The 24,832-nt window shown below is 46.7% G+C and overlaps 1 protein-coding gene across 1 annotated transcript in view; it reads right to left on the reverse strand.

Moving 5' to 3' along the window:
- LOC115085175 (uncharacterized protein C18orf63-like) overlaps positions 1 to 24,832 on the reverse strand; it is a 195,792-nt gene that overhangs the window by 29,680 nt on the left and 141,280 nt on the right. The window contains exon 8 of the mRNA XM_029590877.1: positions 4,161 to 4,250. Coding sequence (XP_029446737.1) covers positions 4,161 to 4,250 — 90 coding nt within the window. The remainder of the gene's footprint in view (positions 1 to 4,160; positions 4,251 to 24,832) is intronic.

Below are 24,832 nucleotides of genomic sequence, written 5' to 3' on the forward strand. Positions count from 1 at the left end.
GCTAGCATTGCCATGAGGTCTAGGTGAGGGGGAACCCACCTGCGCACAATTAGATCCATCGCTACGTCCGATAACTCCCACTCGCCGGGATCAAGATGCTGATGACTGAGGAAGTTGGCTTGAACATTCTCCCTCCCCGCTATGTGGGAAGCTGCCAGACGATCCAAGTGTCTCTCTGCCCAAAGAAAAAGCTTGCTGGTCTCTAACGCCATTAGACGACTCCGAGTTCCGCCCTGTCGGTTTATGTAATCTACGGTGGTGGAATTGTCTGATAGTACTCGGGCAGCTTTGTGACGAATCAGAGGAAGAAAAAACTTGAGGGCCAGACGAACCGCTTGGGCTTCTAAGCGATTGATGTGCCATCGAGATTGGGAAGGGGACCAGAACCCTTGAGTCGTTTGAGATTGACAGACAGCCCCCCAGCCGGAGAGGCTGGAGTCCGTCGTTACTATGACCCAAGAGGGAGTCAAAAGAGGCATTCCCCTGAGAAGGTGAGCCGGGGAAAACCACCATTGTATGCTGGCGATGGTAGAGGCAGAAAGAGGGAGAATCTCCTGATACTTCTTGGATATCGGCTTCCAACGGGACAACAAAGCTGTTTGTAAAGGACGCATATGAGCAAACGCCCAAGGAACGAGATCGATCGTGGAAGCCATGGTTCCTAGAACCTGGAGGTAATCCCACGCCGTGGGAAGCGGGAGAGTGATGAAAGTGTTCAACTGATTGATCAAGTTGAGTGTTTGTGAGTGCGAAAGAAAAACTTTCCCGACCCGAGTGTTGAAAAGGGCGCCCAGGAATTCTAGTTGTTGAGAGGGCCGAAGAGTGCTTTTGGAAAAATTGACTATCCAGCCGAGAGACGTGAGAAGGGCTAAAACCCTGTCTACCGCAAGAGAGCAGAGAGCAGCGGACTTGGCCCTTATCAACCAGTCGTCCAGGTAAGGATGGACTAGAATTCCTTCCCGGCAAAGTGCTGCTGCAACAACCACCATGATCTTTGTAAAGATGCGGGGAGCAGTGGCGAGACCGAACGGGAGAGCCCGAAACTGGAAGTGCTGACCTAGAATCTGAAAACGAAGGAATTTCTGATGATCTTGACGAATGGGGATGTGAAAGTAAGCCTCCTTCAGATTCAAAGAAGTGAGAAATTCCCTGGGACGAACTGCCGCTATCACCGCCCGCAGGGTTTCCATCTTGAAACGGAGAACCTTGAGGGGCTGATTGACTGACCCTTTTGAGATCCAGAATGGGACGGAACGAATCGTCCTTTTTGGGAACAACGAAGTAAATTGAATATTGGCCGGCGCCCCTTTCGTGAACCAGAACTGGAACGATTGCCCCCAATTCCTGAAGATTGAACAACGTGTGGCAAACCGCAGGCCGCTTGGAACGGCTGCAAGGGCAAACGATGTAGAGATCCGGCAGGTGTCTGGCAAAATCTAATGCGTAGCCGTGCTCTATCACATCAAGGACCCAGAGGTCGGAAGTGATTTTGGCCCACTCCTCGAGAAACATGGAAAGACGCCCACCTAAGTTTCAGCGGAGGAATGGACCGGCCGAATTTCATTGTGGGTTTGACTTAGAGGAAGTGGACTGCTGATGGCCATCTCGGAAACCATGACGTCCACGAAAGGAATGGGACCAAGACTGAGACCTGGATACTCCTCCCCTGGGAAAAGAACCACGGGCTCTGTTGACATAACGGCGATTCCCCCTGAAGCAAGAATGAGTCGGGACAAAAGACTTCGACTGTTTGGGACGGTCCTCTGGCAGCTTATGGACCTTGTTTTCACCCAAGACTTAATAAGCTGTTCCAGGTCCTCACCAAAAAGCAACTTGCCCTTAAAAGGAAGATTGCCCAACCGAGCCTTAAAGGAAGCATCAGCATACCAATTGCGCAACCAGAGAAGACGTCTGGCAGATACCGCTGAAACCATAGCTTTAGCTTGGGTCCGAACCAAATCATACAAAGCATCCGCCCCATAAGCAATAGCACCCTCCAAACGTTCAGCTTGCTCAGCCTGTGCAGACGGGAGGTCCTGGGTGCTGAGTAACTGCTGCATCCACCTAAGGCTTGCCCGCTGCATGAGACTGCTGCAAATTGTCGCCCGGACACCAAGAGCTAAGACTTCAGAAATGCGCTTTAAATAAAATTCAAGCTTACGGTCTTGTATATCCCGTAAAGCTGTCGAACCCACCACTGGGATGGTAGTGCGCTTTGTCACAGCGGTGACAGACGAATCCACTTTGGGAATTTTTAACATGTCCAAGCAGTCCTCAGGGAGTGGGTATAGCTAATCCATAGCTCTCCCAACACGAAGTCCAGACTCAGGAGACTCCCATTCCCTGAGGAGTAGCAAGCGGTGCATAGGATGAAAAGGGAAAGAATGCAGTAAGGCCCTAAGTCCCGCCAGGACCGGGTCCGCGTTTGGAGTCATAACTGCAGCCACAGAATCCTCTGGGGAGGGGGGGGGTGGTGTCAATTCCCAGTTCTTGAAGAACGAAGGGAATAAGAGGCTCCAATTCTTCCCGCCTGAATAAATGCAGAACATGCGGATCATCACCCTCTAAGGGAGGGGGAGTAGAATCATTATCATCCCCAACATCGTGAGGGTCCAAAGGAGGCGGGGGAGGTGGGTCCGCGGTGGGAGGGGGGGCCCCAGGGACCATGCGAACCCTAACAGGGCCCTGAGGGTCCAAAACCTCCTCAGAGGAAGGCCTAGGAGGAATTGGAGGGGGGGGAAACAACAGGAGGGGGTCCATCTCCCTTTGCAGACTGGCCAGATATGATTCATGCATTAAAAGTACAAAATCCGAAGAAAAATGGGCCCAGGCCGAACTTTTTGCGGGGGGAGGTTGGAGAGGTGAGGGGGGGGGGGGGGGGGTCAGAGCCAGCACCCCGAGAGCGAACCGGGCTCAAATCGGGTGGAAAAAACGAAAGATTCGAGCCCCCTGCTCCCGGAGAAGCAGGAAGAGAAAAATCCAACATGGCCACCACAGCCGCGCGATCCCGGGACAAAAAAGACTTGGCAGCACGGCGGGGAGTCCTTCCCCGAGGCTTATTTGATGGCGGTTAGAGGGAGGGACCTTCACCCCCTGAAAGGCACCGAGAACAAACCCCTTCACGGGAGAGTCGGGAGGCCGACTCTCCACAAGCAGTGCAGCACAATGGCCGCGGCATGAGGCAGGAGCCACGATACAATCAAGAAACAGCTGAGCTGGGAGCCCCAGAGGAGTTAGGCGGGAGATTGAACCCTGCTCTCTCCTCAAATAATAAAACTGCTGCCTTAAGGTTAAAAACCTTTCAATTTATATGTATTCCGTATTCGGTTTTGTTTGTTTTTTTTTGTAGAAGAACTGTATGAATAAAGCTCTGTGGAAAAAAGGTAACAAAAAAGTTTTAGTTCCTCACAGAGTCAGGGGAATGTAAATCATCCCTGAAAAGCACATCCGAGGAATAGACCACTCGGGGCACGGCAGCAGTGGGGAGAGGGACTGGCACCACCAGTATCACCCACACAGGTCACTGGGAAGGGAACCTAGGCTGATAAATATCAAGGGGAAAAAGTGTCTACCCTAACACAGACAGAGGAAAAAATTCTCAGTGTTTTTTTTTTTAATTATTAAAGAAAGCAAAATAAAGAGTACTTGCGTGAGCTTGCCCTTAAGAAAGAAGAAAGAAGAAAGAAAACCCAGAGGGCAAGCTAAACAGGGAACCGAGGGTGAGATGTTCCAACTGCTGGAGACAGACGAATACTGAGGGTTCCTGGGTAGGTTCTGTCCTTATATGGGCTAGCATCAGAATTCTGGTCTGTCTCCACCTGTTGGAACGGGGGCTTAACCCATGGTCTGGACTGATCCGGGTACGTACAGGGAACAGCATGATTCATCTGCACTGTTGAAAGATCCTCACTAGAATCTATCTCCTACTGAATTATTTTTTATAATGCCAAATCTGAGATATATATACATTTTTTCCACTGTTTTTATCATTTTTTTGATCAGCATTAACTCATAAATTATCTGTTTCTGCGTGCATTGTTTATACATGTCTATTCATGCTTATTATAAATTACGGTATTATTCATATACACTACTGCTGAAGGAGTAAGATATGAGTAATAAGGGAAACTAAAAAGGTGGAGTTAATTTTGAAAACTTGCCTGATTATTCTTTGCATGATTCTCTACATCCACATCCTGGATGGCAAGTTTGGTTTTGGATTTCTTGAATTCTGTCTCAAACGCTTCCTTCTGTCAACAAGCATACAGTCATTAAATCACATGTTAAGAAAAAACAAGCTTTGAGTTATACTATGATGTATTTTCAAATTATGTTATCAAGTATCAAAAGGCATGGCTCACCAAGAGTTTCCCCACAGGTGCAGAAGAGACTGAATAAGCTCTTAAACTGATACTAATAGAATTACTCATTGTAGATAAAACTGACTAAAAACTAGAGCTGGGGATGAGAAATGAAACAGAAGAAATCCTAGAACAAGAGGTCACCTTCTCTCTGATACTGACTCTGTGATATTCAGCAAGTCTCTGTAAATTCTAAGTTTATTCAAATAATTGTTCTCCTCATCTTGCCTCTTTACAAACATTATTCAATCTAGGTATCAAAAATATTCAACAAGGCTATCTTCCCCCACAGGTGCTAGCATGCATATATCTGAGGTATTAATCTGTAAAGACCACTTGGAGTCCTCTCAGGACTGGATTTCCACATAGCCCTATTAGGCCTGTGCCTAGGGTGGCTAAATTCTAGGGGCAGCAAAGTTCCAAGCATCACAAAATGTTGTGGTGGATCTGGGCCAATGCACTCCATTGCCTGCCCTGTTTGATAGTACAGTTACAGGCCCCACTGAGGAGTACAGTTTTGCAGCCCCAGTAGTGGAGCCAGGAATGTTCTTGGTGGTATCAAACCACATATCACCTCTGTAGCTCCAAATGCGCAGCAAAAATTGAATGGAATCCAGCCCAGGCCACAGACAATGTATAGGGGCAGCAAAAGGTTTACTCTGTCACTGATACCATTTGGATAAAGCTAAGTTCCTCACTTATAACATATGTTCTACATAGACAGCAGGATAAAGCAACCACACATGTGGGTGATGTCTTCTGATGGAATAGAGACAGAAAAAGCTGTCTCAGAGCTCCAAAAAAATGGGATTCCTGCACAGCTACCAACTGCACAAGTCTCATCGGTTCTTATATCAAGCTATTATTCAGCACTGAAGGGGAGGAGGGAGGTATTGTGTGGCTGATATTTCCTGATGTCTATGGAGAACACCTGTTACAGGAGAGCAACTTAGACTTCTTCATGGACAAGCAGGATAAAGTTGACCACACAAGTGAAGATTCCCAAGCTGAGAGGTGCATATGATTACGTTTGTTATTTCTGCATTTCAGTAGATCATTGCATCCCATATTCATTGTATGAGGATAGAGGGAAGATTTGAGGAATTCATTAAATAAGCTTCAAAGAGCTGCCTGTCCAAACATGCATTTTCTAGGCAGTAATGAGCAGTGAAAGTATGGCTGGAAGACTAAGTAGCAGTCTTGCAGATATCTTCTATGGAAGAAAGCTGCCATAGCCCTAACTTGATGGGCTTTTACCTTACTTTGAAGATGTAGGCTTCACTGATTGTAGTAGTAAGCGATGCAGTCAGAGATCCAAGTTGAACGAGTCTACTTTGTAACTGAAAACCCCCACTTAACTGGTTAAAAGAAATAGCTGTGAGGACTTCCTGTGGGAATATGTTCTTTCCAAATAGAAGAGTAAAGCTCTTCTGTAGTTCAGTGTTTGAAGTGCCTGCTAGCTGTGATGGGTGTGTGATCTTGGAAATAATGCTGCTAATGGATTGATTTAAATTAAATTGTGAAACCACTTTTTAGAGAAGTTTAGGATGAGTTTTGAAAACTACTCTGTTGTGAAAGAACTGAGTATAAGAGGTTGAGACCAGGGCTTGCAATTTGCTTACTCTTTGGGCAGAAGTAAATGCTATTAAAATTAAAACTATGCAAAAAAAAAGGAACTTGAGATCAGTTACTGCCAATGGTTTAAATGGTGGCTTCATGAAGTGAGCAAGAACTACTGGGGATGTGTATTCGTTTTCAACGAATGTGCAATCCGCAACGCATAAATCCCTGTTCGTTTGATTCGTGGGTTCGTGAAACGCATGGCGATCCCCCATGAATAAAACATATCATATTAGTTTCATTCTTTTGGTTCGCAGTGATTTCTTAGCAGCCGTTTGAAATAAGGAGAAGGCTATGTCGGAGTATCCATAGCAAAAACCAGCCCTTTCCTGTGAGTCATAAGTGACCTCACAGCCATGTTATAGAGTGGATCAGACAAGTTGGCAAGGAGACGAGAATGCAACCTATCAGAGCTAAGCATTTTTCAAATGCAGTCAATTGCCGCTCTCACTCAGTGCTCTGTGACGCTGTTCCTGATGACACTGTACTATTTATACCTTAAGCACGTGGTGTACCACGCTCTTTCTTTGTGGGGGTTGTCCGGGGAGGTGGCTTTACTCAGAGCTAGTCTGAGTGTCTCAAATCTGTATTAAATTGCTAGCTACTTTGAAAGAATTTTCCATTGAAAAAGATATTTCTTCGTTTTTGCTGCAGTGCCAGTCAAGCTTATTTTGACCGCACATTTTTTTATTGAATTCAGAAGGTCTCTCTGTCTCTCCCACTGAGACAAGTTGCCAGCAGTGGCATTTTGCTGCTTATCTTACACCCCTGGGTTAGGTTGCAGGCATGGTTTGAGTGGTGTGGGTGGGAGATAGTGTGAGTTGGCATCTTCAAACAAGAAGCAGCATCACTAGGAATTGTGCTTGCTCAGGCTTCCAGTCAATTATTTTCTCTGCTGTTTCATTGTTTTTGTGCACACAGAGCAGTCTCATTTGTAGTGTACATCAAGGCACTGCACTGCATCTGTGGGCAGTTTTCCAGACTCACATTTATTGGAATAGCAGTGCTCTTTTAAGCCAAATCCCCAGTAGGCCTCTTTTGTAGTTACAGGTTTGGTGTGTGCACATACAACAGTCTCAGTTGTAGTGTACATCAAGGCACTGCACCATGCATCTGTGGGCAGTTTTCCACACTCAGATATATTGAGACAGCAGTGCTCTTTTAAGCCAAATCCCCAGTAGGCCTCTTTTGTAGTTAAAAGTTTGGTGTGTGCACATACAGCAGTCTCAGTTATAGTGTATATCAAGGCACTGCACCATGCATCTGTGGGCAGTTTTCCAGACTCACATATATTGGGACAGAGGTGTTCATTCACCAATAAAGAAATAATTATTTTAATTGAAATCCCTAGTAGGCAGTGACATTAAATCCATGATGTCAGGGAAAGGTAGACGTGGTCGAGTGATTGGGACTGGCAGAAGAGGCACTTCAAAAGGCAGTACAGTCCCCCATTAAAGTTAAAAAGGGAGCTGTTCCAATCTAAAATCTCTGGAGGGGCAGGCAATTCAATCCGGAAAAAACTGAAATTTAAAGATGATGCACCACCACCACCTGTTTTGGAGGTGAGGGAAGGGGAGGCTGAGTCATGCAAGACAAAAGGGTAAAACCCAAAAGCAGCAGTGTCACAGCAGACTCGATTTAGCATTGAAAATGTAGCGCAGGAACTGTTTGCTTCTGATTCCAATGAAGAATTATCTTATGTGGGATTCTCATCAACAGAAATGGAAGAAGAAATAGCTGAAGAAGGTTTAGGAGGATTAGTTAGTTCTGTCTTAGCCTCCCCTTCAGTGCTGCAGGTGAGAGATGAAACTGATAATGATGAGGATGAAGAGCAGTCAGCGCAGGCACAGTGTGTGACTGATGCCCCTGGCATTGCACCCACTACTTCAACTCCAGTGCCAGCATCCACCCCAAAGGCTATAAAGAAGGGATCATGAAAGAAATCTGCGATCTGGAGTCAATTTATAGTGATAGAGGACCCGCGCTTTTCTCAGTGTAATTATTGTGCCAGGGCTATTAGCAGAGGCAAGCAAATGGGACATCTAACTAATTTTGGCATGATGCATCATATGCAGAACCAACACCCAACAGTACTGCCATCTGGGGATGGTGGTAGTATTAGTCAGGTGACCCCTTTTTCCAGGCAGCATAAAGTGGTTGAACAGGAGCAGAGTCACCCCATGCCCTCAGCCCCTTCTAGCAGTCAGGTGGCAGGCCAGCAGCCCCCTGCCATGTGGCAGAAGCGACAACCCACCATGGAGGAAATGGGGTGGTGTTCGGTAATGCTATCCCAGGGAAGGAGGCAGGCAGCCTCAAAAGTTGTAACCAGGAGCATCGGGGAAATGATTGCCCTTGATGACCAGCCCTTGCAGGTCGTGGAGAATGTGGGATTCAAGCATTTGCTGAAGGACTTAGTTCCAAATTACAAAGTCCCCTCCAGAACCACATTTAGCAAAAAGGTCATCCCCAGCCTTTACAACCAGTGTCGCAGTCGCATCCAAGCGCTGCTAGCTAAGGCACAGGGGAGTGTGCATTTCACCTGCGATATCTGGACTGCCATGAATGTTGCACACTCTTACCTCTCCCTGACACTGGTGGGACCTGGCTGAGGCAGCAGCAGGCAGCAGCTCTATTAGTGAACAAGTATCAGGGTGAAGGTGGGCTTTACTGCACACCTACCTGATAGACGAGGCCCATACCTCAGCCAATATTCTAGCATGCATCAGACAGATGCTGGCAGGCTGGCAACTACACCAGCGAGACAGGAATCTTCAGGCAGGGTTCTTTGTCATAGACAATGGTGCAAACATGGTAAAGGCAATACATGACGGGCGCTTTCAGAATATCCGATGTTTTGCACACACTCTGCACCTGGTAGTGAAGTCTGCTCTGGGGTTGGAGTCCAGTTACCAAGAGAATGAATACCTGCATACGTTAATACACAAGAGCAGGAACATAGCAGTGCACTTCCACAGAAGTGGAAAGGTGGGGCAGGTTCTCCGTCAAAAGCAGACTGATTTGGAGATGCCTCACAAGCGTCTCATTCAAGACATTGGCACCAGGTGGAATTCCACCTAGAAAGAAAAATTACTCCAAATAACACTAAGCTGCAATTTAAATTTCAAACAGCTGATATTAGCTTTAGTCCTACTGTTAGAGATCTAGGAATCTAGGTAGAACCCTAATTCAACTTTAAAACTCATATTACTAAAAAAGCAAAAGGATATTATAAACTACTAATCCTTAGAAGACTCAAACCATTTCTAGAGTCAAGTACATTTAGAACGAAGCCCGCCCTGAGGCCCGCCCAGCCGCTGCTGACGTCAGAAAAGTGCCGGTAGGGGTATTTAAACAGCTCCTACCTTTTACTTCCACTGACTATTGCAATTCCCTTTTTTTGGGATTACCTTACTCGACTTTACGACCTTTGTAGTTATTGCAAAATTCAGAAGCAAGAATATTATCAGGGAAGAGCAGAAAAGATCACATTACACCAGTATTGAGAGACTTACACTGGCTGCCAATTGAGCAGCGAGTGCAATATAAAGCCCTGTGAATTTTGCATAAAGCAATACATAATGAAAATGTAAAATGGCTAAATGCAGCCATAAGATTACATGTACTGCAGAAAAATCTGAGATCTGTCAACAAAGGTCTCCTGTCCACGCAATCTTTAGTATCTGCAAAATTAACTTCCGTAAGAGAAAGAGCCCTGTTGTTAGCCGGACCAATGATTTAGAACAAACTATCATCTGATGTAAGACTAGAGCTGAATACAGCACAATTTAAAACAAAATGTAAGTCTTGGTTATTTCAGCAAGCCTTTGGCACAAAAAAGGATGAGAAATAATAGCAACAAGTAATTGGAGCAAGGACTAGCAATCAGGAGTTATTAAATAATGAAACAAATGATTTGCATATGTTGGATGATAATTGCAGATTTGTAAACCGTTATGATGGCTCTACCGAATAACGGTATATAAAGCCCTACAAATAAATAAATAAATAAATTAATTAATTAATTAATTAATTAATTAAATGAATGTATGTATGTTTTATTCTTTTTTGTACTTTTTTATTTTAAAATTTTTAAGAGAGTGAGAGTGGAGATATTATCACTGGAGACATTATTTGTTTGTTTATATTTTGATATTTGTAAAATTGTAAACCGGTATGATGGTTATTTCCAAATAGCCGTATATACATGTTTTTAAATAAATATATGATACTGCAGAGGTTAGTGGAGCAGCAGACATCCCTTCATGATCTTTCTCTAGAAATGGAGATCAGTGTGCATAGTCCCATAGGGCATCATGATTGGTTAGTCATGAGTCAGCTGGTAAAAATCCTGCAGCTCTTCAAGGATGCCACGGAGGAGCTGAGTTCCAGAAGTGCCACCTTGGGTGACATCATTCCTATAGTTAATTTTCTGGAGGAAAATTTGGAAGGCTTTAAACAGGAAGAGGGAATGACAACAGAGGTGCTGCATTATCTGGACATTTTGCAGAAGCAGGTGCAAGAGAGATTAAGACCTTTAACAGAAGGCCACACATACATGCTCACCACAGTCTGTGATCCCCGTGTGAAAGGGAAACTCACCCTACAGTCCGATTGTCTCATATTTGCGAAGGACCTACTGTTAGTAAAAGTCAGTGAACAGGAGTGCCATAGGCAGAGACAGATTAGGCATGAAGCAGAGGAAGAAACAGCAGGCCCAAGCAGGAGCAGCACTCTGTCAGCGACAGCTAGTACTTCCTCCTCCACTTCAGTACTCCAAAGCCATGATGCTCATAAACAAGCATCTGTTCTGGAATGGGCTAGAGCAAAAGCAGCTGGGAAGAAGGACTCTCAGCCCACCCAAGCAAAGGAGACACCAGCACAAATGTCAGTGACATGGTATCTCACAGACCCCATAGAGGAGATGCAGACAGATCCGCTGGCATATTGGGCACACAAGTCCGCTATCTGGCCACACCTAGCCAAACTGGTTCAGTGATATCTGTCATGTCCACCAACCCGTGTGCCCAGTGAACGTGTATTTTCAATGACAGGGGATATCATGAGCCCTCACCGCTTAAGGCTAGCACCAGAGTTGATGGAAATGCTATTGTTTTTGAAAATAAACATGCCTTTGCTTGGGTTTCCAAATGTTCCCTGTGAATGGCAAGATGAATAAAGCAATTGAAAGCCTTGCAGCAGCTCCAACTGCCTCATATGCTCCAGATAATATCAGCACATGTACCTGACCTCAACCGCTGTGCCTATCTGTCCACTGTCCAGCCCTTACGTCACTATAATGGCCTGACCTCAAACGCTGTGCCTGTCTGTCCACTGTCCAAACCTTACGTCACTACAAGGGCCTGACCTCAAACGCTGTGCCTGCCCGTCCAGCCCTTACATCACTACAAAGGCCTGATCTCAAATGCTGTGCCTGTCTGTCCATTATCCAGCCCTTATGTCACTACAAGGGCCTGACCTCAAACGCTGTGCCTGTCTGCAACGTCCACTGTCCAGCCCTTACATCACTACAAGGGCCTGACCTCAAACGCTGTGCCTGTCTGCAGTGTCCACTGTCCAGCCCTTACGACACTACAAGAGTCTGACCTCAAACACTGTGCCTGTCTGTCCACTGTCCAGCCCTTATGTCACGCGGCCGGCCCTTCGCCTCCTCCACCTCCACCGTGATCGGCAGTGACCCATTGGGGTCAGTGGAGGCCCACCTCGACCTGCTGCCCCAGACCGCCAGCCCCGGACCCCTAGGAAGCCCACCCCGAGGCCCGCTCAGCCGCCTCCGACGTCAGAGAATCGCCGGTAGGGGTATTTAAACAGCTGCTACCTAGGCGCCGCGCACCAAAGGTGCGCGACTAAGGGGCCGGCCCCTTAGTGCGCTCCTTTCTGCTGCCCCTCTGTGCTGCTCCCTCCTGCTCCTGCTAGCACCTCTCCCCACCTCCTATCCACCGACCACTCCCAGCTCCCTTCATCACTGTTCCCCTCAAGCGTCCACGGCCAACAGCCACCATAGATGCCCTCCTGAGCCACCACCCCGTAAATAAATCTCTACCCACCCTCTACCAGCACAGCCCTTCCAGCACTGCCCCCCTGACCCAAAGCTCTACACACCTAAGCCAGCATTCCTGGCCCCCCCCCCCCCCCCACACCATGCACACCCATCTCAACCTATCGCCCTCCCGAAGCAATTGCCCCCCTCCCATTAGACATCTCACCCCATCACTCCCTAGACACCTCACCCCTATCCCCACCACCCACAACATCCCATTCACCGCCCTAACAATAATATCCCTGCTACTCATCAACGCACAATCTATCTCCAAAAAAATCCCCATCCTTCATGACCTCCTAACAGACAATCTCCCAGACATATTATGCATCACCGAAACATGGCTCAAAAAATCGGACACAGCCCTAATCAACCAACTGCCACACGCAACATACAACATCTTCTCCCTACCCAGACCAAGAAAAAAAGGAGGTGGCCTTCTCCTCATAGCACGTAAAAAGCTCAACCTCACGTGCATCCCTATTACCACCCCCCCCCTAGAAATAGGCCTATTTAAATCCAAAACCTTCCAAATCCTATTACTATACGCCCCTCCCAATTGCCTATATCAAAATCTATCCACCCTCATCGAAACCATCTCCTCACAAATCAATATGGACCTACCAGCCATAATATTGGGAGATTTCAACCTCCACATGGACTCCTCCCCACTACAACCACAATGCAAACTTCTCCTCGACACCATGAACGTGATGGACTTCAAGCAAATCATTCACTCCCTGAAAAATCAGGGACACACCCTCAACTTGATTTTCATCAACAGCAAAATCTCAACTTCCAACAGACCACCTACCACCACCAGCATTCCCTGGTCCGACCACAAACTCATCCAGACCTCACTACACTTCAAAACCTACCATCCCACACCAAGCGACTCCAAAAAATACATCTGCTTCCCTAAACCATGCCCCAGCGATGTCATTGCTGAAGACCTCCCCAGCGCCCTAACCACACTAGACCTCAAAGATCCAAACAGCGCCATCAATTCCTGGATTGACATTAACGCAGAAATCGCCAAAACCAAATGCCCCATCACATCCAAAGCAATCCCCAACAGCAACTCCTACAAAACTCCATGGTACACCCCTGAAGTGAAAAATACCAAAAGACTCCTCCGTCAAGCTGAAAAAACCTGGAGAAGAAACCCCACTCCTCCTCACCTCGACAGACACAGAACACTCCTCTACATTTACAGAACTGACACCGACAAAGTCAAGCGTGAATTCTATGGAAAAAAAATTCATCAACACCAACACAACCCCAGAGCACTATTTGAATTCGTCGCCAAACTGACACAACCCAACCCCCTCGCCCCATCTTCAGGTAGCAACGCAAAGACCTGCAATGAACTTGCCTGTTTCTTCTCTGAGAAAATCACCAAACTCATAACTCCCAACCTCCACACAAAAGAAGAATCACCAACCCCATTCAGCGAAACCCCACCCATCTGGTCCAACTTTGAGCCCATCGCCTCAACCGAAGTAAAGAAGTTCATCCAGAAAATCAACCCAGCATCACACCCCATTGACACAATCCCAGTCAAGACTCTCAAACTCATCCCTGATATCATCACCAAACCCATCGCAGACATAATCAACACCTCACTTGAACAAGGCATCTTCCCGGAAGCCCTGAAATATGCCATAATTAAACCCATCCTCAAAAAACCACATATCAACCCCTCCGACCTCTCCAACTACAGACCTATCTCAAATCTCTCCTTCATATCCAAGATCATCGAGAAACATGTGAACCTCCAACTATCCGATCACTTAGAAAATCAAAACATCCTGTACCCCACCCAACATGGCTTCAGAAAATCCCTCAGCACCGAGACTCTCCTCTTATTGCTCACAGACACAGCACTGAGAGGCATCGACGCCAGTCACTCTTACCTCCTCATCCTAGTGGACATCTCTGCTGCCTTCGACACTGTAAACCATGACATACTCATGACACGACTGGTGGAGATTGGCCTAAGCGAAAACACCCTCAACTGGTTTCGATCATACCTATCCAACAGATCCTACAAAGTTCACTTCAACAACTGTGAATCAGACCAATACCCACTCCCCCACGGAGTCCCACAAGGATCATCCCTCTCATCGACCCTGTTCAATATATATATGCTCCCGCTCTGTAAATTCCTCTCCAGCCTGGACCTCATATTCTACATCTACGCAGACGATGTCCAGATTCTTCTTCCCATCAAAGAAAGCTTAACCAATAAAGAACCTCCTCACGCAGATATCCCTCACCCTCAACCACAAAAAAACTGAAATCCTACACATATCAAACAAACCCTCAACCAAAACCAGCAAAGACATCACCTCCAGCCAACCATATACCTCCTTCACCAATGAGGTTAGAGATCTCGGCATCACCCTTGACTCAGATCTCAACATGAAAAACACATTAGCATGACAATCAAAGAGGGCTTCTACAAACTACAAGTCCTCAAAAAACTCAAACCACTTCTTTTCCACAATGATTACCGCACAGTACTACAATCCCTCATACTATCCAAGTTGGACTACTGTAACTCCCTCCTCCTCGGACTGCCTGCCTCCACCACAAAACCTCTCCAGCTGCTTCAATACGCAACAGCCAGATCTCTCACAAACATCAATCGTTCCTCACACATCACCCCGATCCTAAAAGAACTACACTGGCTCCCCATATCACATAGATCACAATACAAAATTCTCACCATACTTCACAAAACCATCAACAACCAAAAAATCAATTGGACCAAAGACCCTCCCCAATTACACCACAGCCAGAAAAACCTGCAATCCCAAAACACGGGCCTGCTTATCATACCCAACACAAAACTAGTACACCTCACCTCCACCAGACAACGTACCTTCTCTGTACCTGGCCCCACCCTCTGGAACAAACTTCCCTCCCAACTCGGACTGGAACCCTCCATCCACTCATTCAAAAAGCAATTGAAAACATGGCTATTCCACAAAGCCTACCAACACACAACCTAATCCCCCCACCCCTCTCTCCCTCCTCTCTCCATGCCCCTCAACTCCCCCTCCCCCCAATCCCCCCTAGTACCCTCCCTCAGATATCTAAAGCACACAGTTAAATCAGGAACTCCCCACTCTGCATACTTTGCATCTTAGACTCTCTATTGCAAATATTGTATATACTGCCTCCAATATTGAGACTCCCCACTCCAGTTCTAAAACCGACATTACAATAACCATCCTTTAACATCTATCGTTATACTTGTTAAATGTTATACTTGTTAAATGTTCACCCACCAAGGTTTATTGCTACTCGTTTTAAAGTTCGCAATTAAAATTAACGTTACAATGTATAAAAAGTACCGATTAAATTTAATGTTACAATGTATAAATAGTACGACCTCTGGGTCATACTATTCCAGCTGTTATAATGTGAACCGATGTGATGTATGCCAACGAATGTTGGTATATAAAAGCAAATAAATAAAATAAATAAACTACAAGGGTCTGACCTCAAACACTGTGCCTGTCTGTCTACTGTCCAGCCCTTACAACACTACAAGGGCCTGACCTCAAACGCCCTGCCTGCCTGCAGTGTCCAGCCCTTATGTCACTACAAGGGCCTGACCTCAAACACTGTGCGTGTCTGTCACTGTCCAGCCCTTACAACACTACAAGGGCCTGACCTCAAATGCTGTGCCTGTCTGTAGTGTCCACTGTCCAGCCCTTACGTCACTACAAGGGCCTGACCTCAAACGCTGTGCCTGTCTGAGTTTAGTTCTAGTATTTCTAATTTCAGTTTCATGTATTTGTGCATCACTTCTTTACAGAATATTCTTTTTCCTGTTTTGCAACATTTGGAATATAAGAACATAAAAAGCTGACTTAAGATGTTTGGAGCTTGCATATTTCATCAGCCAATTTATCAGGACAGCAGATTGTAAATAAGAACATTTTACTCACAAACGTGTATATATCCCTTGACAATAATTGTAAATACAAATATTTACCTACTACAAATGTTGATGTCCATCCCAAATTATCAGAACCTCCCTGCCCCCCCCTTTATTAGGTAACCCCTACCCTGTATCCCACCTAGTTAATTATTACTTGTATAATCCACCCTCTTATTTATATGTTATTGTTATTATAATTACTGTTCCTCTTATAATCATGTGATAATTGTAAAGCCTGTTGCTAAGTTCTGTTCTCTGTAAACCGACGAGATGTTCCCAACGTTCGTCGGTATATAAAAGATATTAAATAAATAAATAAATAAATAAATAAATATTCTCAATAGTTTTCATGACATTTATAATATGGGCCATTGTCCCTAAATGTTTCTTAGGTGCCAACATTAATGTTTCTATACTATAGAAAACTGGTGGTAGTTGCACTCAATTGACTGTCCAACTTGGTGGCTATAATTTCCAGAACTGGAGACATTTTTTCCAATGGAAGAGGAGGCACGTCTGGCATATTACTAAAGTAATTTTTCACAAATTCCAAGCACATTTCTTGGAATATAAAATGAAATTCTTTTATGATATCAATTTTATAATGGATACCTCTGAATATGTCTATATCACCATCCCACAACCCCAACCCACCTCCCGAAAACTTACTCTGAATCAAAGTGCCCCCTTAAAATGGTCCATATATAGCTTATCAGACTAAGCCTTATAAAAAGGTTCTCTATCTCCCTCTCCCCCCCCACGCATAAGATATGTGCACAGAGCTGAAGACATACATGTGTGAAGAATATTTTATAATCTACGCATATATTTTATAAAATAGCACATATCTTTGCGCATGGTCCTTTTAAAATCTATCTGATAGCTTTTAACAATACCACAAAAATTAACCTACTATCAGACACTCGTGTAACACACTGTTCCTTTTTCTTCTCCATCCTTTCCCACCCTTCCCTCCCTCCTAGCCTCCAAAATATATCCATTACATAACATCACCCATCCTTGGTCTTAATTTTTGTCCTTGGTCTTTAATTCCCATCAAATTATTTTAGTTTATTACACAGCTTCTTTGGCAATGTGGCACAACATTGCAACTTAACTCTGAATTGTCCCCAACCAAAATGAACATAATACAACTTTAATTGTCTCCCTAATGTCTCATTTTGGGCCTTTATTAAAAATGGGAGCTCATTATTCTATTAGAATATCCATTTCCTCTAAATAGTTAGATAATGGGCAGCAACCTAGCATACATATAGGTGGTTGCATACAAGTAAACCAATCAGAAATGCACAATACACATTTTTCCCCCTCTGAATTTCATCTTCTGAAAATATTAGTTTATAGTGCTAGATGTAAACAATTATATTTTATAAATTAAAGATAAGATTTTTAGATTGGATAATAATCATTGTAAATACTTTCCCCATATTTCAATCATTTGATCAAATTTCTGTTGTGAAGCTTTTTTTGCTGATAAATGCTCAAATGTAAACAGCTTGTACATTCTTTGAAACCAATGCTCAAATCCCAGATCTACTGTCTGAGTCCAATGTGCATGAATTATATGTTTTGCTAAAAGTGACACCTTATCAAGAAATAACTGCCGTTTCTTTTCCAGTTTTGGAGTGAGAACCTCATATATACCAAATAATCAAATTTTAGCATCCAGTGGGATAGGTCAAAACCACAATTTTTGCATAATGATTTTTCCGGTGTATAAGTTGCAAATTTTTCCCCCAATTTTTGTCAGTGCAACTTATACACCAGTGCCACCTATCTGCTGTTTTTTTTCTCTCTCTCACAGTGTATCCTTACCATTCCCTCCATGCAGCCTCCCGAACTCAACTGTTATGCCTCCGACCCGCGGACCCCCGTGGGCCGTCCCTTCACTTGCCGTGGGTTGCTTCGTGCGGCATCGGTAAGGCCTGCTCGGGCCTGGCTGGCTCCTCCGCGGGGAGATCCCTCTGCGAAGGAGACGCTGCCAAAGTCCTCAGCTGGCTCCGCCCCTCAAGGCACGCGCGCATGAAGGAGCACAGGATTTAAAGGGACCAGCGCGGGAACCTGCAGCTCCACCCCCGAAGGATGTCAGATGCCGGCAGGGATTTAAACCCTGCAGCCTGCCCTACTCCTTGCCTTGCAATGAGGTTCTCTCTGCTCCCAGAGTTTGCTAGTTGCTGTTCTTCGTCCCTGGCTTCAGACTTCAGCTTGTCCTTGGCTTCAGACTTCAGCTTCGGTTCCTGACCTTCGACTTCAGCTGGCCCTTGATATCTTATTCTGCTCTGTCCAGGAGACCCTGCCTAAGTGCAAGCGGCTCGGGTCCTCACGGGCTCCTCCTGGGGGGACCTCAGACTTCCAGTGGTGAAGTTCCAGTTGGTCTCCTGGCTCCAGCTTCCGGCCTCCTCAGGATTCTGGGATTCCTCCTCAAGTCTCATCCACAGGAAACCGCACGTAAGTCCAAGTGCTCTGGTCCTCACGGGCTCCTCCCGGGGGGGACCTCGGGCTTCCAGTGGTGAAATTCCTTCAGTTTCCTGCTCCGTGCTGCCTACTGGCTTCGACCTCCACTGCGGCACCCGTGGTACGTCATCACCAGTCCTAGCCGGTTCAAGCGTTCACGAAATTCATCATTTCCAACAGTTTGCAAGGCCATGGACCCGGCGGACGTGGCTGGCTTAAAAGCCATTCCCGGAATTGCCCAGCGTCTACAGCAACAGCAGCTCTGCCTTGATGTCCTGACGGCGACAGTAGAGAGGCTGGCCAACCGTCTGGACGCCACACCTGCGACCGTACCTCCTGCACTAGTTTCCTTGCCCGATTCCGGATCCGTGACACCCACACAACTGCCGGTGCCACCTAGGTACTCAGGGGAAGCGAAGGATTCCTCAACCAGTGCTACATATGTTTCACCCTGCTGCCTTCTCAGTTTCTGACTGATCTGGTAAAAACCAGCTATATAGTGTCCTTGCTAGACGGGAAGCCCCTGGCCTGGGCCTCCTCGTTATGGGAACCTGGAACAGTTTGTTTCTGCCTTCCGACATATTTTTGACGAGCCTGCACGCAGAACCACAGTGGTTGCCAAGTTACTCCAGTTATGCCAAGGCACCCGTTCCCTTGCCGAGTACGCGGTTGAATTCCGTACGCTGGCCGCTGAACTAGACTGGAGGGATGACAGTCTTCACGGTATATTCCTGGAGGGAATGTCTTCACGTCTCAAGGACGAGTTAGCGGCAAGGGACCTTCTGGATGACCTGGATAGCTTGATCAAATCTGATTGACTTTTTTGACTGGGTAACCAAGGAATTGGATCAAGGAAGGGCACTCGATGTCATCTACTTGGATTTCAGCAAAGCTTTTGATACGGTCCCACACAGGAGACTGGTGAATAAAATGAGAAGCTTAGGAGTGAGTGTCGAGGTGGTGGCCTGGATTGCAAACTGGTTGAAGGACAGAAAACAATGTGTGTTGGTAAATGGAACTCTCTCTGAAGAGAGAGCGGTGTTAAGCGGGGTACTACAAGGTTCGGTATTGGGACCGGTCCTGTTCAATATCTTTGTGAGCAACATTGCGGACGGGATAGAAGGTAAGGTTTGTCTTTTTGCGGACGACACTAAGATCTGCAACAGAGTGGACACGCCGGAAGGAGTGGAGAAAATGAGACGGGATTTAAGGAAGCTGGAAGAGTGGTCGAAGATATGGCAGCTGAGATTCAATGCCAAGAAGTGCAGAGTCATGCATATGGGGAGTGGAAATCCAAATGAACTGTATTCGATGGGAGGAGAAAGGCTGATGTGCACGGAGTAGGAGAGAGACCTTGGGGTGATAATGTCTAACGATCTGAAGTCGGCAAAAGAATGTGACAAGGCGATAGCTAAAGCCAGAAGAAGGCTGGGCTGCATAGAGAGAGGAATATCGAGTAGGAAAAGGGAAGTGATTATCCCCTTGTACAGGTCCTTGGTGAGGCCTCACCTGGAGTACTGTGTTCAGTTCTGGAGACCATATCTCCAAAAAGACAGAGACAAGATGGAAGCGGTCCAGAGAAGGGCAACCAAAAAGGTAGAAGGTCTTCATTGAATGACTTATGAGGAGAGATTGAAGAATCTAAATATGTACACCCTGGAGGAAAGGAGGAGCAGAGGTGATATGACACAGACTTTCAGATACTTGAAAGGTTTTAATGATCCAAAGACAACGACAAACCTTTTCCGTCGGAAAAAAATCAGCAGAACCAGGGGTCACGATTTGAAGCTCCAGGGAGGAAGACTCAGAACCAATGTCAGGAAGTATTTCTTCACAGAGAGGATGGTGGATGCTTGGAATGCCCTTCCGGAGGAAGTGGTGAAGACCAGAACTGTGAAGGACTTCAAAGGGGCGTGGGATAAACACTGTGGATCCATAAATTCTAGAGGACGTGAATGAATGTGGAAAAAAGGATTTGCATTCACAAAAAAGCAGGGAGTAGCTTGCTTGTTACGGCGGTTACTACCCCAAACCAAATAAGCCTGATAATTCACTTTCAATGCATATCCAGCATAGCTCTCTGCTTCAACGGCAAGGGAGAAAGACTGATACTTCACACACATCCAGCATAGCTCTCTGCTTCAACGGCAGAGGAGAAAGACTGATACTTTACGCATATCCAGCATAGCTCTCTGCTTTAACGGCAGGGGAGAAAGACTGATGCTTCACACATAACCAGCATGGCTCTCTGCTTCAACGGCAGGGGAGAAAGTCTGATGCTGCACTTTCAATGCATGTCCAGCATAACTCTCTGCTTCAACGACAGGGGGAATGAAGAAAAGAGGATCTATATACAGACAACAACAAAAAAGGACTGAATTACATAGTCTAGGAAAACAAATAAACATGGGTGTAGCTTGCTTATTGCTGCGGTTACTACCCCTAACTAATTAAGCTAAATATTTCACATAGATGCAGCTCCAACACTGCTCTCTGCATTAATGGTGGGGGTGGAAGGGAAATAGAACCAAAAGGTTACTAAGAGCCAAGAGTAACAGATAAGTATGAGAAAAAAAAAATGTGCAAAGCTTGCTGGGCAGTCTGGATGGGCCGTTTGGTCTTCTTCTGCCGTCATTTCTGTTTCTATCAACCTGGCAGGGAGGGTTGGCCGCCGAATCCAACATCGATTCCATGAAGGGAAGTCTGGCCGTAGACCTGGTAACTCGGGGTCTACTTTTCCTCGACTGGTTCCCTCCTTCTCTGCTTCTGCCAGTGCCCAGGGGGTGGAACCCATGCAATTTGGATGAGGCCGATCTCGCAAGAGGAAAGAAAACGTCGTCGCACCCAGGGCCTGTGTCTATACTGCGGCAACAAGGAGTACTTCCTAGCCCAGTGTCAAGAGCAGCCGGGAAACGCCAGAACCTAGGCCTCATCGGGGAGCTGACCCTAGGTAATACCACTTCTGCCTCCACATGTACCGTACCGGTTACCCTCACTTATCCCGGAGGTACCTTTGATACGCTGGCCTTGGTAGACTCCGAAACAGGAGGGAATTTCATTCTCTCTGACCTTGTTCGGCAGTTACAGTTTACGATCCAACCCTGATTTCCTCCACTCCAAGTTTCTTCAATCCACGGCACTCCTCTCCCGGGGAGTATCTCCACCTGCACCAAACCCTTGATTCTATGTACCGGTCTCCTACATTCTGAGGAGATCTCATTTCTTGTACTGGAGAAATCCATTCATCCCATCATCTTGGGCTTACCCTGGCTTCAGAAGCACTCCCCTGTCATCCACTGGGATACTCTCCAGATCACATCTTGGGGTCCATCTTGTTTTACCTCCTGCCCAGCGACGATTCTTCAACCCACTGTGCCATGTCTGACCACGCCCATGGTGCTTCCGTCATAATATCAGGATTACTTGGATGTCTTCTCAAAGGAGAAGGCCGAACTTCTCCCCGAACATCGGCCTTTTGATTGTGCCATAAACCTGGTTCCTGGCACTTCACTACCCAAGGGGCGGGTTTACCCCTTGTCGCTCCCGGAAACCCGAGCCATGTCTTCTTACATCCAGGAGAATTTAGAGAGGGCCTTCATTTGGCCATCTAATTCCCCCACTGGAGCTGGGTTCTTCTTTGTTGCCAAGAAGGACGGGTTACTCCGACCCTGTATAGACTACCGAGGTCTTAACGCCATCACACGACAGGACAGATACCCCTTGCCTCTGATTCCTGAATTGCTAGACCAACTACAAGGGGCTAAGGTCTTTACCAAGCTGGACCTCCAGGGCACGTACAACCTGGTACGGATACGACTTGGCGACGAATGGAAGACCGCGTTCAATACAAGAGACGGGCACTACGAGTATTTGGTCATGCCCTTCGGCTTATGCATCGCCCCTGCGGTTTTCCGAAACCTTATGAATGAGGTGTTAATGGATATGTTGCATACCTCCGTCATAGTATACCTCAACGATGTACTGATTTATTCTAAGGACCTGTCCACACACTGCATACATGTGCGACAAGTACTACCGAAGCTTCAGGACAATTGTCTCTTCGCCAAGATAGAGAAGTGTGAATTCGAACAAGAATCATTGCCCTTCCTCGGATATATTGTCTCTTCAGCGGGCTTCCACTTGGACCCAGAAAAGGTAGTGGCCATCAAGGATTGGCCACAACCAGTTGGGGTCAAGGCGCTACAATGCTTCCTTGGCTTTGCCAATTTCTACCGCCAGTTCATACCCCAATTACTCCGAATGGTGGCTCTGCTCACTGCCCTTACCAGGAGGGGTGTCGATGCCAAGAACTGTTCCCCGGCAGCATTAAGTGCCTTCCAGGAGCTGAAGGAAGCCTTTCTTCTAGATGTCTGTCTTCATCACCCAGACCCTCAGCGTCAGTTTATTGTAGAGGTAGATGCTTCTGACCTCGCGGTAGGGGCTGTCCTGAGTCAGATGTCCACAAAGGGAAAATCCCTTCCATGTTCCTATTTCTCTCGGAAGTTCTCATCTGCTGAGAAGAATTACAGTATAGGGGACAAGGAGCTACTGGCCATTAAGCTTGCACTGGAGGAGTGGTGCCAGTGGCTGGAGGGGGCTCAGCACCCCATGATTGTTTATACAGACCACAAGAACCTGGAATTCCTGTGCCAAGCTCAGCATCTCAACCCTTGACAAGCTCGATGGTCTCTCTTCTTTAGCCGGTTCAACTTCCGCCTCCGATACTGACTAGCTTCCAAGAACGTCCAGGCAGACGCCCTCTCTCGCACTGCAGAGATGGAAGATAACCCCAATCCGCCTCGTTATATCCTCGATCCAGTCAAGGTCCTTCCCGCAGCATCAGAAATGGCACATACGGGTAAGACAGTGGTACCAGCTCGCTTGCGCAAGAAAGTCCTGTCCTGGGCTCATGATTCTTTGACCATAGGTCATTCGGGAGTCTCTCGGAGCTTGGACCTGTTGACCGAATACTACTAGTGGCCTTAGGTCAAGAAAGATGTCCGTCTTTACGTCAGTTCTTGTCCTACCTGTGCCCGACAGAAGCCTCTGACTGGCCGTCCCTGGGGGCTTCTCCAACCATTACCCATTCCCACAGAGCCATGGACCCATTTGTCTACCGACTTCATAGTGGATTTACCACCCTCTGAAGAGAAGACTGTGATATGGGTCACGGTCGATAGATTTTAGAAGATGGCCCATTTCGTGCCCCTTACTAAGTTACCAACGGCGTCCGAGCTCGCAAGCCTCTTTACTCAGCACATCTTTCGTCTGCACGGACTTCCTCTCCATATTGCCTCTGACCGGGACTCGCAGTTCATGGCTAAATAATGGAGAGCACTCTGAAAGAAATTTGGGGTCCAATTGGACTTTATGACATATTTTCACCCTCAAGGCAATGGCCAAGCAGAGCGAACAAACCGGACGATGAAAGCCTTCCTCTCATCCTTTGTGGGAGACCTACAAAATGACTGGGTGGCTTTATTGCTGTGGGCAGAATTCTCCTACAACTACCATAGGCATTTTGCCACCAACAGGTCCCCCTTCCAGGTAGTCTATGGGAGGCGACTCAGATCTCCTGTTGCGTTCGTGCCTCCTTTCTCCCTCGCTCCACCCTCTTTACCTGTGTGGCGACTCCCTCCATGTCTGATGGACAGCTTGATGCCGAGGCGTCTCCTTGCCGCTTCTCCCCGGCGTCCCCGGGCCGGCTCGACGCTGCGGATCCGCCATGTTCCTGATGATGTAGGGCGCACGCTCCTAAGTATGTACCAGCAAGGGCGCGAACCTCAGGGGCGTCCCCCTGTATTGACGTCATCCGCTTCCAACATAAAAGGTCTTTACTTTTGCTAACAGATCGAGTTAGCAAGGACTCCGATTGGACTAGCTTCGGCTGTCCAAAGACTACTCTGCACCCAAAGGATTGCTTGCGGGAATTCCTTCGGACTCGCTTCACTCTTGCAGTATTGCCTCTTCAGACCTACCAGGGGTACCCGCTCCTCGGGGGCCTCATTCTCTTTCTATAATTCAGATTACAGAAGGGAACCGGTACTCGCTCCTCGAGGGCCCATGTTCCTAAACTCTCTGAAGACTCTCCATTGCCTGGAAGCGATCGTAAGAGACGGACATTGTGAGTTATTATTTCAGACTACAGATAGGAACCGGTACTCACTCCTCGAGGGCCTATGTTCTTGAACACTCTGAAGATTCTCCTTGCCCAGAAGCTATCGCAGGTACAGACATTTGTGAGTTACTATTTCAGATGGTATATAGGAACTGGCACTCACTCCTCGAGGGCCTATGTTCCTGAACACTCTGAAGATTCTCTATTGACTAGAAGCTATTCCAGATACAGATTATTGTGAGTGA

This window comes from Rhinatrema bivittatum, chromosome 2, assembly GCF_901001135.1.
Source record: "Rhinatrema bivittatum chromosome 2, aRhiBiv1.1, whole genome shotgun sequence".
NCBI lineage: Eukaryota > Metazoa > Chordata > Amphibia > Gymnophiona > Rhinatrematidae > Rhinatrema > Rhinatrema bivittatum.